Source organism: Pholis gunnellus (assembly GCF_910591455.1).
Source record: "Pholis gunnellus genome assembly, chromosome: 3".
Taxonomy (NCBI): Eukaryota; Metazoa; Chordata; class Actinopteri; order Perciformes; family Pholidae; genus Pholis; species Pholis gunnellus.
Window position 1 is genome coordinate 3,279,367 of NC_136529.1, and position 15,859 is coordinate 3,295,225.

Consider the following 15,859-nt stretch of genomic DNA (forward strand, 5'->3'; position numbering starts at 1 on the left):
TTAAGATCTCCTATGTTCAGGGATGAGCTTCGGCTACAGAAATCTTAATAAAACATTGTCATTGAATATAACATGTATGATGTGTGATTGTTTGGATGAAGGCTGGTTTTTGGTCAGAACGTTGACGGGTGGAGCCTAAAGCACACAGGGGAAGCTCAGGGATTTATTGAGCAGATTAAGGTACAAACTGTTACGAAAACAAGAGACAGACGAGGGAGGGACAGAGAGGCACAATGGGGCATTTATGCATTCATGCATGGTCACTATTCAGAGGAAACAAATTGATTTATTTCAGAATCTTCCTCCAGATATCAGGTCATCTGCTCGTATCTGTGAGGCTCCCAAACTGTTTGACTGAGTGGACTGTACAAGGCCCACAAGTGCACAGTTCCATACATGGTAACACATGGTAACAGCCATGTCTATAAGGCATTATAAATACACCTTATAAGTCATAAAATGTTTTATCATTTGTTTGTTTTAAGTCAGTATGAATAGTAATGCTTATATATTATATAATAACTATAATGATGCACTGCTATAAGCAGATTATAACTCATTACAAGTATGTTTATTATGCATTATAGAAATGGGCCTCATAGAAAACATTACCACAGACACAAATGCATCTGCTTTCTTATACCCTGCTTTCTACATGCGTTTTGGACTATATCAATGCTTTAGAGTCAAGTTGCATTATGGGAGGTGTAGGATCCAGTGTGTTGTAGCTTGAACCATTATACAGGGAACAGAGGTGAAGATATCTCGGCCTGCAGCACCCATTTGGATCTCTTTTTTTAATCTGCCTCTCACAGTTTCCCCAACAACATGAAAGTGCAGTAATAAATCACTGGATTACCACTTTAATATGAATTTGAGTATAGCATTTTTTTTGTGTTTTTTCCTTTTAAATGTCAACTGAATATTATGGTCTCTCCAGTCACTGCTTTCTGTGCTAAATAGTGTGCTGTGATTCCTGCATGTGTAGTCCTGCTAAAGAGCACTAGCCCCTGTGACAGAATGAACAGCAAAGTCAGGAATTCATTAAAATACCAGTTGTTTCATGAGTATGGAGGTTGTGTGTATGATGGGAATAATGTATATTTTATCTGGACGATCTTCCATGTAAATCTATCTCCACACTTATGCTAAACACATCACAGCTTGACCCACCCCTGTTGATGCACTGCACAGTCCAGTTTGGATCACCACAACGCGTGCATGTCTTTAATGAATCAGAGGCTTTAAGACAAGCTCATAAGGTTTAGTTCCTGTAAGATCGAATAAACACAATGAACACAACATATCTCATATGAAACTTGGAGGTTTTATGTTCACTAACACTCAGTAAACTGAGCAATAGTTATTCACTCCATTACATTACATTTGTCAACACATATTGTGCTCTAACCATTGAAGCACTGCCTGGTTTAAGTTTTGAGGAATGTTTAACTTTACAGTTACATTACTTTGATGGAATGCTTCAAATAGGTACATTATTGTTTACATGTTCAATAATAAAAGTAATCTGTAACCTAATACATAGTGACCTTCCCAACGCTGCTTATTAGGTTACTTATTGGTACTCATGTGCTCATTGAAACAACACAACCCGCACTGAGGAGTTCAGTCCCCCCCCCCAGACAGGACAGAGCTTTACTGTGAAGGGAAACATTGCTTGGTTGGTGTTTTTTCTTGTTAAAGCGTTTGTATAGGAAAGACACAACAACAACTGCACCACACAAAAGAACCATCAGGAGACAGGATCTATCGTCTCCATCAGCAAAAACAGTTCCAAGAACACGGCCACACTATTTCTGGTCTTGCGCTTCCAATGCCTTGAGAAAGTGCATAGCAATACCAGAAGTGTGTCTATTGCTCTTGAAATGTTATGGCTACATAAACTAAACATACTACATACTGGGCTGAAGGAAGAACTATACTTGAGAGGATTCCTTAAAGTATATGTTAAATTCTACTTATGTGAGCCTATTTAGTTTTTACAAAATGTGTTGGAAATTGGAATTAGAATTGTGGTTTGTTCTCTTGGCTGGATTGATGTATTATAATTGAACCACAAGAGGGTGCCATAATATCATGTAAAGCAGAAGTAGGTGGCAGGTGATACAGATGATTACCAATGATGTGACTATTCTATAGGATGCCTTGAACATGTCTGGAAATGTCTAAACGGTCCACAACCCAGCGTTCTTGTTGGCCCCTGCATGTCTAAGCGGTGGGCTTCTGATTCAGCAGCATGTTGTTGAAATAAAACGATGGACAGATGGATGTGACGTTTCTTTTACGGAACTAAACCTGACTTCTAAACTCTGTCCCAAACAAAAACAATTTACCCTGTTTCAGATTAATCAAACACACTTACGAACAGATTAATATTTTGTTGTAAACTTGCATTAAACGACCATGAACGACTAATCACAACAATGTTTTATCAATAAATACAATTATCTTTTATTTTTGTATTTAAAATCATGTATTAGTCCCGCAATGGGGAAATGTGTTCTCTGCATTTGAGAGTCAGGAATATAGTTATATACTAAGAAGCGCCCGGGGAACAGTCAGGGGTTCAGTGTCTTGCTCAGGGACACTTCGACACAGGACACGCAGCAGCCAAGGATCGAGTGAGCCACGGTCGCTGACTTTGGGTACATCCGTCACTTAATTGCATCCCCGTTTCCTTCACTTGGGTCCTTTCCTTGCGTCTTAGTCCCTCCCACCAGGGATGCATGGAGGAAACCATGCGAGGAGAGAGGAAACGAGGAAATGTGTTTTAAGAGACATGAGACGTCCTTTCCTCAGTTGCGTCACGTGAAGCGACGTCTGTTTCTGATGACGGAGGCCGCTGAGGGTTCAGGGTTTGAGGGTTTAGGGGGGGGGCCTTGGGATTGGGCCTATCATGCTGGACTAGAGCTGGAGGGAAGAAACCATCCTTGGAAAACTGACGGGGGTGGTCATTGTAAATAAAGTAGCGTAAATGAATCCCAAACGACGAATACTTCTCTGCTGTCACTAAATTGATTATTTACCGCAATAAATGAAAATAATTAAACGGCCGCTTAAACAATTCTTCACACCTTAATTGACAGGAAAAAGTTACACAACTGTAGAAAGTTACATTTAAGATAAGATTTGTATGTACACGGAAACAGCAACGGCCACGCGGAAGTGTTTGAGTACAGGAGGCTTCAAGATGGATATCTATAAAAAATTATAAAGATCATATGTGCGCAAAAAATCACCTTATGTGATTTAAAATGGGTCCCGTAAAACAAACGCACGAGATCAATAAAATCACACAATGATTGCCTTTTTGAACACACTTTGAAAGCAACGCAGTTTTATTTTGAAGGTCTTGACCGGAAACTGTTATGCTGTTGCGATCCTGACTCGTCGTTCTCTCGGCTGACACTCCTCCCTTCCACGGCTGAACAAGTTCTCTGATCTGTTGTCTCAGTTCAAAGACAGGAGTGGACATTACCGTTGTTGACAACATGTGGATATTTTTGTATAAGTTTGAATCGTGAGGACGTATGGAGGCGGTTCGAGGTGACAACTGGCGGAGACGCACGAGGAGCGCGCGAGCCAACCTCAAACAACCAACCGGGGCAACGGCTGACGAGTCCAATGTGCTCCGGAGTCTGAGCGTTGGCAACACGGAAGACGGCCATGACATGGAGGAGGACATTGGCCTCTTCAAGCAAGACAATTTGGAGCGCCGGGTCATGGCGCCCCGCTACAGCCTGCTGCGGGAGGTGGGAAGGGGCACCTACGGCGTGGTGTACGAAGCGGTGGCCCGGAGGTCCGGGGCGAAAGTTGCCGTGAAGAAACTGCGATGCGACGCGCCGGAAAACGTGGAGCTCGCCTTGCAGGAGTTCTGGGCGCTGGCGAGTCTGGAGAAACGGCATCAAAATGTGGTACAGCTGGAGGAGTGCGTGCTGCAGAGGAACGGTATGGCTCAGAAAATGAGTCATGGGAACAAGCGGTCCAAACAGTACCTGCGTCTGGTGGAGACTTCACTGAAAGGTGAGGCTCTTTGGCTCCCCGACGTTAGCTGCGTGAGCTGAGGTGGTTTGTATCAACGCCAAATGAAATGGCAACACATACTACTTCAGAAACTAATGTCATGTTGTAGCAACGGGTTGAGTGATTATCAGATAAACCCAACGTAATGCTATTTGAGTGTGGTTTGGACGACTTATCCCAATCAGGGAACGTTATTGTTTTTGTCGCCATGACACATACTCGCTGGGGGATGGGTAGATTTAGTGAAGGTAGCTCCCGAGTGTGAGACTCACTAAAATGGAGTCTGCTGAGTTGGCTGTATTCACAGAGGTGTTTTAACCATGTGACCTTTTATTTTTAAAGCCTGTCTGTGTGAGTTGTGTTGGTTCCCTTGTGCAGGTCTTGTGCTTCAAATAAATGCACCATACAAAGCTTTCTATATAAATCACATTATGGTTACCCTGTTAAAGGCTGAATGATTTATCTCAACTGTCACTCCAAACCCCTGAGTGTCCAGCTGTGTGCAGTGGTACCCCGTTCAGATCACTGGTACTGGATCCGTTCACATGTATTTGAAGTATGCATCTCAATCACTGGCCAGCATAGAGTGGTTTCAGCATCATAAGTAGACAGCCTATGAGCAATGGATACACTTCAGTTGTTTTGGCTTACAGTGGGTCACTGAGGGGGAAATGTTAACTCTAACAGATCTGTTGATCTAAAACCTGTGGTAGAGATGCTGTGAAATGACCACGATGTGACTGTCAGTGAGTTAAGATTACATATGTGCTACCCACACCCAACCCTTTTAGACACGCTCCGTGATAAAGACAGGCAGGACACATCCAAAGGGAGTGGACATTTGAGTGGAAACGCCTGTGGTCTGATAGTTAGAGTGCACGTTCACTGGCTGTAGGGAAATTGCAATCCAGGGCTCAGCACTTCTAAATATTGTTGCCATTGTTAGTCGCTCTTACAGCCTCCACCTCATTGTGTTGTTGATCTTTGCCGTCATTATTTTATTTATGTCAAAAAGTGGTTGCCACTGATGGCAACCGAAGGCCAAGAATTGGTTGCCATGTTTGTATCCTCGCATCCAGTAGTGCAGAGAATGAAACGTGGCTGATGGTGTGCCACTGTGATTCAGAGGCATATACCGATCCCTGGAGTGGTATGTCGCTCCTGTTCCAGGAGTACTGTTGTACCTGGCTGACAGTGGACTTCCACTTTCAAGCAGCACCTGCCGTTATGAAACGGTATTTGGAACGGAACAGGGGCGGCATACCACTCCAGGGATGTATATGCTGCTGAATCACAGTGGCACACCATCGGCCACTTTCCCATCTCAGCGTCACTCCTTGAATCACTGTGTGAATGACTTCTGTTGCAGGTGAGCGAGTGCTTGGTCCCCCAGAGGAGCCCTGTTACCTCTGGTTCATCATGGAGTTCTGCGAGGGCGGCGACCTCAACCAGTTCATCCTGTCTCGGCGGCCCGACCAGCGAACCAACAACAGCTTCATGCTCCAGCTGACCAGCGCCGTTGCTTTCCTGCACAAAAACAACGTTGTCCACAGAGACCTGAAACCCGACAACATCCTCATCTCGGAGAAGTCAGGCACGCCGATCATCAAGGTGGCCGACTTCGGCCTGAGTAAAGTCTGCGCTGGGTTAGGAACCCCCAAAGAGGGCGAAGACAAGAGCAAGAATGTTAACGTGAACAAGTTTTGGTTGTCGTCGGCGTGCGGCTCAGACTTCTACATGGCTCCCGAGGTTTGGGAGGGCCACTACACGGCCAAGGCTGACATATTTGCCCTGGGCATCATCATCTGGGCCATGTTGGAGAGAATCACTTTCATTGATGCCGAGTCTAAGCGGGAGCTGTTGGGTTCTTACGTGAGACAAGGAGTGGACATTGTGCCAGTGGGCGAGGCACTGCTAGAGAATCCAAAGATGGTGCTGAACATCCCACAGAAGCGCAGGTCATGCATGTCGGAGGGAGTGAAGAAGCTGCTGCAGGACATGCTCGCCGTCAACCCTCAGGACCGGCCCGACGCCTTTGAGCTGCAGGCCAGAATGGACCAGGTCATGTGTGCTGCATGACCCGCTGCCAGAGGGCTTCACAGGTACGTGTGCTTTTATCTTCATACAATTCCCCCACGGCTGCTTTGAACTCTTTCATGTTCTGCTATCGGCCTTGTTTATGAATCACTGCCCCTATTTAAAATACTGTTAGTATGTGTTTCACAGTAGAGGATCGACCAAGAGTGGATTTATAATAGGGCTGATATAATAATTATAATTTGGAGCTGAACATCAAATTGACCATAAAATATCGGGAAACTGTGAGCAACTTTAATATTTTGAAAGAGAAAATGAAAGTGAGTTTCCCCTGTATGCAGTACTGCTGTCAGCTACTTCTGCAGTTTAGTAAACAGTTTTTTCTTACTCTGACTTTAATCATTTGTAAGAGAAAACCCTGAAGTGTGATATGGTGGATGACATTGTTGAAATGTTCAGTGTATTAGGGCTGCGACTAACTATCATTAACACGTGCACAGAGTGGACCTCATGTGTGTGGAGTCTCTATGTGAAACAGCTAACAGTCGTTGGCCATCGGAGCCGAGGTTCCTCGGATAACAGGGTTTAGTGAAACGTCCTGTCGGCGCAGAGCGAGTAAAACGTTGTGTATATTCATCATGTTTGAAGTTCTGTAAGAGTTGAACCGTTCTTCTGAGATAGTTGCCACCACAGCTTGATTTTAGCCAGCATTGTAGAAAGACCAAAACTCAATTTAGTGTTTCCTCAAAGGTCAGATGGTGGACTTGCCCTCCTGAGTGCATTCATCTCAGCAGCAGAGGACTCACCGGCATGTTTTGGTCTGTCATCTCCCTCTGTTGATAATTTGACTGATGGTGGTGTGATCCGCTGACTCAACACTGGTCATTTCCTGATTTCACGAAGAAACCTCTACATTCTTCCATGTGAGTGTGCCTTTGGTATTGGTTGACGTTCAGTGTTATGTAGCTGCTGAGGTGTTTTTGTTAGCTGTCAGGACTTAATAATGGCTCATGTAATCGTGAGGCGTTTGAATGCTCCACATGTCCTCGGGTCTGTTCAGGCCTGTACTTGGATGACTGTCGGTCACAGAGGCTTGTTCCATGGAGTTTATTTCTGTGTGTTAGAGGTAAAGATGGAGGGCGGGGTTGAGTGTAGTGTCATGTTAGATAACTTCAGTGACTGCCTTAGTGTTTGTGCTCTCGTTCTGTCTTATTGAACCAAAGCAACCCCCCCCCCCCCCCCCCCCCCCCCCACACACACACACCCATCAGCACACAGATGCCTGTGTTTTCCTGTGAGGCTCCTGTTGTTCATAGACGTCAGTACGTGTGATGCTGCTCGTCCCTGAACTGAGCTGCCAGACTCACTTTCTTTGGTGTATGAGTGAAAGACACGGAATCATACCCGTATCCCTTTGTGTGTTCATTCATCTTGCGTCATGCTGCTGTGGGGGGATGGGTGGGAGTGCATATTATGTCAGCAGGGTGGGGGGGAAGGAGCTGCACACCTCTCCTGCTCAGCTTTCTGTCCGTCAGTCTGCTGAGCGCCACTGTCGCCGGTTGAAATGACAAACTTTTCTGGCAGTTTATCAGTCGCAGTTTATCCTGTTTTACTTTTCCTCTGTTATTGTCATGTTTGGTGGTTATTTGCGTAAAAACACACAATTTTATATTTAAAAGATTGTATTTTTATTGCTAAAAAATCTTGCCATTAGTAGTTTTAATTATTTGTGTTAGGAAGTAAAACGGTCATATTTGCTCTCTCTAATGTCTATTTGATATTGCCGTGAAAACATCTCCCTTTCTAACCAGAACACGTAATGATAACTTTATCATTTGTCTTCACCCAATACTCATTTTTACGGATAGAGCTTGAACACATCATAATGTAACTCATCAATTGACAACAGTCTATTCCACCACTGCTGCCTATAGGGATCACAGATGAGGCTGTTTCAGTCCTGATCACACACCAGTGTTGAATCAGCTGGATGCCTCACTGTGGGGAAGTGACTGGGATCTTTCATGTGGAAGGCAACATTAGGCTTGACTTAAACATTGCTTTTGTAACTTTGCATCACAAAATATAATAAATAAATCCATAGGTATAAATGTACTGAATTTAGATTTGATCGGGAATTCCAAAGGGTCTCTAATCTAATCTTGTCTCTGGACATCTTATCTGTGAATGCAAACACAGAGCCTCGTAATGGTCCCAACATGTGACTCCCTGCGGGCCTCATTCACTACTATGTGTATAGAAATGTTCTTACTTGGAGTACAGAATAAGTGCACATTTACAATGTGCAAAGTTACTGTCGGATTCATGGCCAATTTATTATTGTACTTTATTAAAATGTGTAGTGGTTTAGCTGAACTAACTCTTTAAATATTAGGTGTTGTCTGTGACATTCTGGGTCATTTATCAGTATACAGTGTCAAAGACTTTGATGGAGGCGGTCCAGAGCATACCGTCATGTTTAGTACCCTACCACGCACTGAATGCTCCCATGGTGCACTGCAGGCATCTTTATGTATTTTCGGAAAAAGTCACTATTTAGGCCAGGATTTAGATATTTAGTTTTTGTATATTCCAGATACTGCATAAGCCCTCACCTTTTAGATGATTGATGTGACACAAAGTGAACTACATGAGGTTGAGGTTGGCGTCAGGCTAGATAGAAGCCATATCACTGTTGGAGTTGTTGGGACTACTAAAGACACTCATCCGCCCGCTGGTGTGACAGAGTGAAGCTTCTCGTATCTCACAAGCAATCATTCAACCAGTGGCAGTATTAATACAATGATAATAATCATTTATTTCATTTATTTCTCTAGTAAAATATCGTCCTCTGGGGGAAAATCAAAGATTTTATTTTGATGGGCCATTTAAAACCAAAGCCAACTTCCCATGCTACATAAAATTGACGAGTCAGCACTGGCTGTTAAAACGTGTTGTTTCTACGGGGCCGCTGGATGAAGCTCTCTGTAATCTGAAAGCACAGCGGAGCGCTGCCGAGCGGCTGCTCCTCTCAAAACATAGATTGATCCACACTGCTTTGAGTTTTAGACACTCTGAATTAGGACATTTTTGGGAGGTGAGGACATTTTGGCTGGTCCGCACCTCTTCAAAGGCCAGTTTGAGGGTTCTGACTTGGTTTTAAGGTCCAGGTTAGAGTTAGGTTTGGGTTGGGCTTCGACATTCTGTTGTCATGGTTACGGTTAGGGTAAGAGACCTGGGAGTGTGTTATGTCAGTGAGTGTCCTCATAAAGATAGAAGTACAGGGTGTGTGTGTGTGGCTCTCTGCAGTGGGCATTGCTGCAGTGACTCAGCACATCTCTGCTTTATTGGCTGCTGCAGCCTTCACTGCTGCACAGTCAGGCTGGCGGGGTCAGTCAGTGAGGGCTCTCTGCAGCAGCTGTAGAGCAGCGTGCTGTTGGGGGAGATCCTCCGTAGGGCTTCAGATGTTCCTCAGGCACATACATATCTATCAGGGGAGCGGCACATCATCTGAGTTTCAGATAAAGAGAAAAGCAGAGATGTTCCAAGTTCTCTTCATCATGCATATTCCTGAAGTCTGTTACTTTGTACCGCAGAAGAATAAAGAATTTAGTTTTTGTCCATCCAGCTCTTAAAAATATGCGAGGGTTGCATCTGTTACTCAGAGAAATCATTACATGTAATACGTGCAGCTGGTCAGTAATCCAATTTCTCTCTCTCTCTCTCTCTAATTCTATCAGTGATAGCATTGCTGCTTCCTGATTTCTCAGCCATTCCAGAGTCCTACATTGACAGTATTCTCTCTGCTCTCCCATCACAGACGATTCTTTTGCTTCTGTTTCCCTGCAGACTGCTGTTTCTACCGGGAGCTGCTACACCAGTGAGGGTCCCAAGACTGTGAGGACAAAGGAGAAGCAAAGGAAACGCATCGCTCCTGAAGTTTGGTCGCCGAAATGGAATTTTTTGTTTTCTTTTGAAAACGTTTACAATGAGTTCATCTGCCAATTCTGACCGAGCCTTTGTCTTTCCCTGAACATTACAAAAATGCGAGAAACATTTTGTCTGCTGCTTAGTGGGGAGTTTGATTTTACTGAGGGGGCCTCTGTCGAAGAATAGAGGTGATGGTGATGCTGCTGAACAAACCGACATTTAAGCTAATGTGCAGCATCGGTTCATTGTGTGTTCACAGGGGTGGTCATCTCCATGTGGCAGGCGTTCTTCTAATATTTAATAAAACACTGTGACGTTAGATACACACTGCTACTGGAAACCTCTCGCTTCATGTGGTAGAGTTTCTCTTATTTTGTCTAGAACTTCAGTGAAGCGTGGACCTTTATGTGAGAAGTGTTCCTTTGTTGACAGTTAAGATTGTATTGGCCATGCTGACCTGTCAGGTGGCACGTTTCCTGTCGAATGCCTGTCACAGCTTGTAAACGATGTTGTCACCACCTTTTGCTGTTGTGGTTTCACTTTGTCCACACATCTGGTGGTTTACATTGAAGTACACTACATGGGAGTCATGGGTAGTTTTTAGGACAAAGTGGGTGATGTGTGTAAAATCTTCTGTCATATGTGACTTTTTTTTTGTTGCAATATTGAGATGAATCATAAATATTTAGTAATTTTTCAATAAATTTCTTTGAGACTGTTTTGGCTAATCTAGTGAATTAAAGAGGAACTAAACCCTCGACGTTTGGAGGAAGTGCTTCTAGCATGAAAATCAAAAACCTGTGTCGTCGTTTCTATTGTCGCTTCATTTAGACTCATTCTCAGCACGTTCTGTTTACTTGGAATTAGCAAGTTTCCACACATGGAATCAGTGTTAATTGTTTATTATCTGGCGGTAGCGATGTACTCTCCCACACTGTAACAAGTATGTGGATGAAGCATTACGTTGTTACATTTTCCTCATTTAGCGTCTGGCTAACTCGTTTGCTAATTCCACCATATTTTCATGCAATAGTTAAAGAACATTTTGGTTGGTTGGTGACGAAAGCTGCCTCCAAATACGTCACCTCCAGATCATTTATAACACAATATGTAGAATTCAAATAAAACCAATACATCTCCATATGCATTGGTTTTCAGCTGAACAAAGTGCTTTGGGGTTTAGTTTACTCTTTACACACTAAAAACCCTGTGAGTTGACTCCTTGGTGTGAATGATCATGTAGAATTTGTTGACACATTTCTATACTATCAGTGAAAAACCTTTTAGGATAATTCTAAATAGTTGTGTTTTCCTAATTGTATTCCGATTGCGATCCCCTCATAACATGCAGAGCTCCAATACGCTGCTTCAGTGATGAAGGGAGCAGCCTGGCCTTCACTGAACTACTCTCAGCTGTTTCAGTGTCTCCTGGACATGTTGGACAGATTATTTGTTGGCATGAACACAAAAGCTGTGAATGTAAATCCCCGGTCAAATTAAAGCAAAATTGCAGTTAAAGAATCTATTTATTTTTTAATTGGTTTTCTGCTCCTTTTGGTCAGTTAGTATATGTGGAGACATGCCCAAACATCACGCTACCCCACCTCTTTGCCTTTGACTAGAACGCAGTGCAGAGCAGGTTGTCTGACAGCCTGTCTTTTGAATGTGTCTTGATGACACTTTGGTCCTTTTGGTTTCCACTGTAGTCTCGTCGTTCAGACCTATGGTGCCTTGAATTTGCTAGTCAGGTAAAATTAGTTTGGAGATCTGCTGCTGTATTTTCCTTTGATTAGGCACTCCAAGTACATTATTCACGTTCTCGGAGGATTTAGTTCAATTTCCAATATTCCCATGCGACCATTTGGAAAAAACAAATGGTTTGTATACAGTATTGTACTGTTTTTCTGTGGACCATTTATTTGTTGAAATCACGTTTTAAAGGGAACTGAACAGGTGCCACTCATAAAGGATCAAAGCTCCTCCCGGGTTCTTAACTGCGATGAAGAGGGTTTGTTTCTTGTCGAGAAACAATCGCAACTTAAAAGTAAATCATTCACAGGCCTTTGTGAGGTGCAATAGGGCCTGTGGTTGGAAGGGGAATGTGAAAAGTATGGAGTTTCATAGCATGTCGCAACATTTGTGCAGTGAACCTCAGCTGAATGTTGTGACTTGGTTGATAGTTTTACCCTGAAACTAAAAGTCTGAAGTCTGTCATATGTCAAACTTAACTGGGACCCTGAATGGAGTTCTATTTGATTGCTCTACCTCATGTTTCTGCACATTGTCTTTACGGAGCCATCGTTTTCTCAACAAAGACATTCCTCAGAGACGACCTGGCAGCTTCCAAGGGGACAGCTTTGTATTTAATGTCATCGCAGGTTGTCTTTAGATTGTGATCGCATCGGTTGGGAATACGTGACACAGCTTTTGACTTCTATCTTTGCTGATGCATTGTGGGAAATGGGTTTACATTCATCCGGATGTTTACACACCTTAACACAGGCCACGACGTACTTTAATTTTGTTAAAGCCTCTGTGAAAAACGTACCTCAGTTGCCCACTTCTGTTTCATAATGTATGAGTGTTTGTACGGGATAGAAGTGATAATCTTGGAGTGTAGATGAGCTAATGGTAGCGATGGTAGTTTTTTGTATTCTGATTTCTGAGGAATTGTTTTTGTTTTACTTCAATTTAGAGGAATGTACTTAAAATTTCAAAAGATTTTTAGAAAACCCTCAAAGTCTTCCTCTGGTTTCCTGTGGTGTTGGATTGACGTACTTAGGTCACTTGTGTTTCATGCAACACTCGTCTATGCAAGTCAGCCTCCGTGGATCCTCTACAATTGACAATTGAGGCCAGGCTGATGAAGTGTTTAGTCCTCCTGACTGTGACGTGTACCGTACAACTGGTCCGTGTTGTGTTCAGGTGACTTGACCCTTTCTTTCAACAGAATATCCAGTCCTTGGTTGTACATGAAACTGGAGCCATTTGCTTGAACAAAAACACTTTTGTTTTTCTATTTTTGTTTCAATAAAGGTTGGAAATACCTTGAATCTGTGTGAGTTCTTAACATTTGTACGTCAATAATGACTGATGTGTGTAGGAGACGTGGGGAGGCATTCAATAGAGCTAAAGCGTGCCGAGGACACAGGCATGTTTCCATGACAGACAGCTGGGTGTGCCTGTCTCACCTCTTACCTGTGCCCACATCATCTGGGCAGATGGGAATAACTGGCATGTTTACTGACAACTTGATTTACTGCTGCCTTGGCAGAGGCAAGTAGATGGCAAATGTAACATCAAGGTGTCTGTAGGCCCTCACATATAGATTAAATATAGAAATCTACTATACAAAGATTTTAAGCACAACACCGTCATTATTTTATGTTTGTCATTCACAACAAATCCCATGAAAAGACCATCATAGTCCATGTCAATCCTCTTGAGTTCCCTAAGCCGTCTGTGGCACTCATGCCGCGTTCGTGTCCTATCGGAATTACGACATTCCAACTCGTAATAAGCATTCATGTCAACAAGCAAGTCCTAATTTAACCCTTCGCTAATTCCTGTCCCTCAACCACAGTTTAGCCAATCATAACATAGCTTTAGCCAGCTCTGACAATCATCTGTCTCTGCTCCACAGACTCTCATCGGTGGTTTCAGATGTGCTTCATGTTCAGGCTGCTTTCGTGGATTTAGAGCTGGTCATGGTGAAACATGTAATAGTGATACTTGTTACCCAGAGAGGTTGTAAGAGATGAACGTTTTTAAAACAGATGGAGCTAACATTAGCAGAGTACGTTAGCACATCTTTAACTAGCCTTAGCACTTCTATGCTATGCTAGCTACTGAATGTGTACACATGCTGCTTTAGCTTTTTAAATGATTGTAACAGTGAATAAATATCTACCCCGCTTTACAGGAACAGAGTTGTTCCTTCAGATGGGCGACTGCTGCTAAGTGGAGAGCAGGGTCGTCCTTCAATCAGAGGATCGGTGGTTCAATTCCCGGCGTGAATGTGATAGTCTGATGGGCAGGTGGCATAGTGAATGATGACATAGTGTTAAAGCGCTTTGTGGTCGGAAAGACTAGAAAAGCAATATACAAGTACAGTCCATTTACCATTTGTTTCATTGTCTTCTGTCTCCATAACCAGGTGATGTGAAGGTTCACTTTTCCACTGTGATCTGTAGCTTTATCTTTTTAACCTGTTTTCATCCTGGAGATATCCTTCAAACGCAGATTTTAGACCCTTCTGTCTGCCTGCTGTCTTTTCCAAAATGTAGATAATATTTCTTCAGGAAGTGCAGAAGTGCTGGTCTTTTTAGAATCTGGAGTTGACAAGCCGTGATCTGTGTATTTAATCACCAACAATAGCCTTGTCATTCCCCCTCAGACTCTCCCAGCCCTGAAAGGATGCCCAGTTGGAATGCGACAGCCCAAACATTGTCTGTTCAGCATGCAAACGAAGGATCTGCTTCCTGATTCCTACTTCTTTCCCAGTTGTTGTCCCTTCACAGCGTCCCTGGGACTGAGACGCTCTGCAGCCACTCTAACCAGCTCAGCCCAAATGTCACTGACCCGTTGAACCACTGATCACACATTACCGGCATGGGAGCAAAGCAATGTACTGCTGTGGACGTGTTTTAGACACCTGCAAATCAGTTTAAGTGTACGCTGAATTTAGAATCTTTTGCTAGTTTACAACGGGGAACTGAAACCGTTGTATATGCTCACGCCAAATCCATTTAGAAAAATACTAATTTGACCTCGCAGAACACGGGGGTTGCTGGTCTAGTGTTTAGTTTGTTTGTGTTACGATGATGTTGGTGAAACAAACTAACAGATCGAGGCAGCGGTATATCAGCAAGTCCCGTGTTCTGCGAGGTAAAATGTATGTTTGTCAATGGAGTTTGTGGCTTTGAAGAGAGCAAAACACAGATTTCTATTTATTTTTATTATCTTAACTATACACTACAGGTGTGTTGTACGATGGGCAGTGTGAAATGTATTTGTTGGCTGGTGGCAGTCTGTGCATGTACTGTAGTTGTACTGTGTGTGCGTGCATGTGGACTGGCGAAGTTTCCTTCGGGACAATAAAGTCTATCTTATCTCATCATTGATGGATAAAACAGCTTCAGTTCCCTGACGGACACATTTAACACTGTTTAGCTGTCTGAAGGCAAGATAAAGCTGTGAAAATATTACAAATATAGCTTACACCAATATGTAGTGTCTAAAATACAACAACAGCAGTAAAGTGTTTTGCTCCTGTGCTGGTACTGTAGTATACACTGACTATGGAGTAGTACCTTATACATTCCCTCCCCAATACACCAGAACTAACCCTTTAAGTTAATCAACAAGTAGTGTAGCGTTTGAACTGGAGTGGATTATCTTGATTCCACCAAATAGCTATTCAACTGGCTCAACGAGATCACACGAAACTCATCTGAAGAGCCCGAAAGATCAGTCAGCTACTGATTCCAGAGTAGCCAATCAATCATCACTGATGACAAAAGCTGAGTCGTTGTATGATTGTGACGTCAGCATTAGTGAATGCCATGCATAACAAAAACATGAACGGAACATGCATAGCATAATAATATTGAATATAGATCTAATTCTTCTCAGAGACGGGGCTTCCTCCAGAAAATCCCTTTCACAGCTCTCTTCTATTTATTAATGTTATTTAGTTGTGTGTTTTTTAAAACTTTTTCAACAACATTATTACACTCTCTTAATACTTATAATGATAATAATAATTATTATTATTATTACAATTATTATTATTGCACATACCTGCACATTCCTCTGGTCACAGTCTATATTTGACAGTTACACACAT

The 15,859-nt window shown here is 43.0% G+C and overlaps 1 protein-coding gene across 1 annotated transcript; it reads left to right on the forward strand.

The window, feature by feature from the left end:
• Positions 1 to 3,454: 3,454 nt before the first annotated feature.
• Positions 3,455 to 13,056, forward strand: LOC306694111 (serine/threonine-protein kinase 35-like). Its single transcript, XM_079156827.1, has 3 exons — positions 3,455 to 4,044; positions 5,414 to 6,146; positions 9,931 to 13,056. The coding sequence occupies exons 1-2, from the start codon at positions 3,552 to 3,554 to the stop codon at positions 6,121 to 6,123; spliced, it is 1,203 nt and encodes a 400-aa protein (XP_079012953.1). The 5' UTR covers positions 3,455 to 3,551; the 3' UTR covers positions 6,124 to 6,146; positions 9,931 to 13,056.
• Positions 13,057 to 15,859: the final 2,803 nt, after the last annotated feature.

Bases quoted from the DNA above. Each gene is read 5' to 3' on its own strand.
- LOC306694111 (XM_079156827.1), top strand. From the start codon at position 3,552: ATGGAGGCGGTTCGAGGTGACAACTGGCGGAGACGCACGAGGAGCGCG. The intron at 4,045-5,413 runs GTGAGGCTCTTT...CTTCTGTTGCAG, and splicing joins GGTGGAGACTTCACTGAAAG to GTGAGCGAGTGCTTGGTCCC.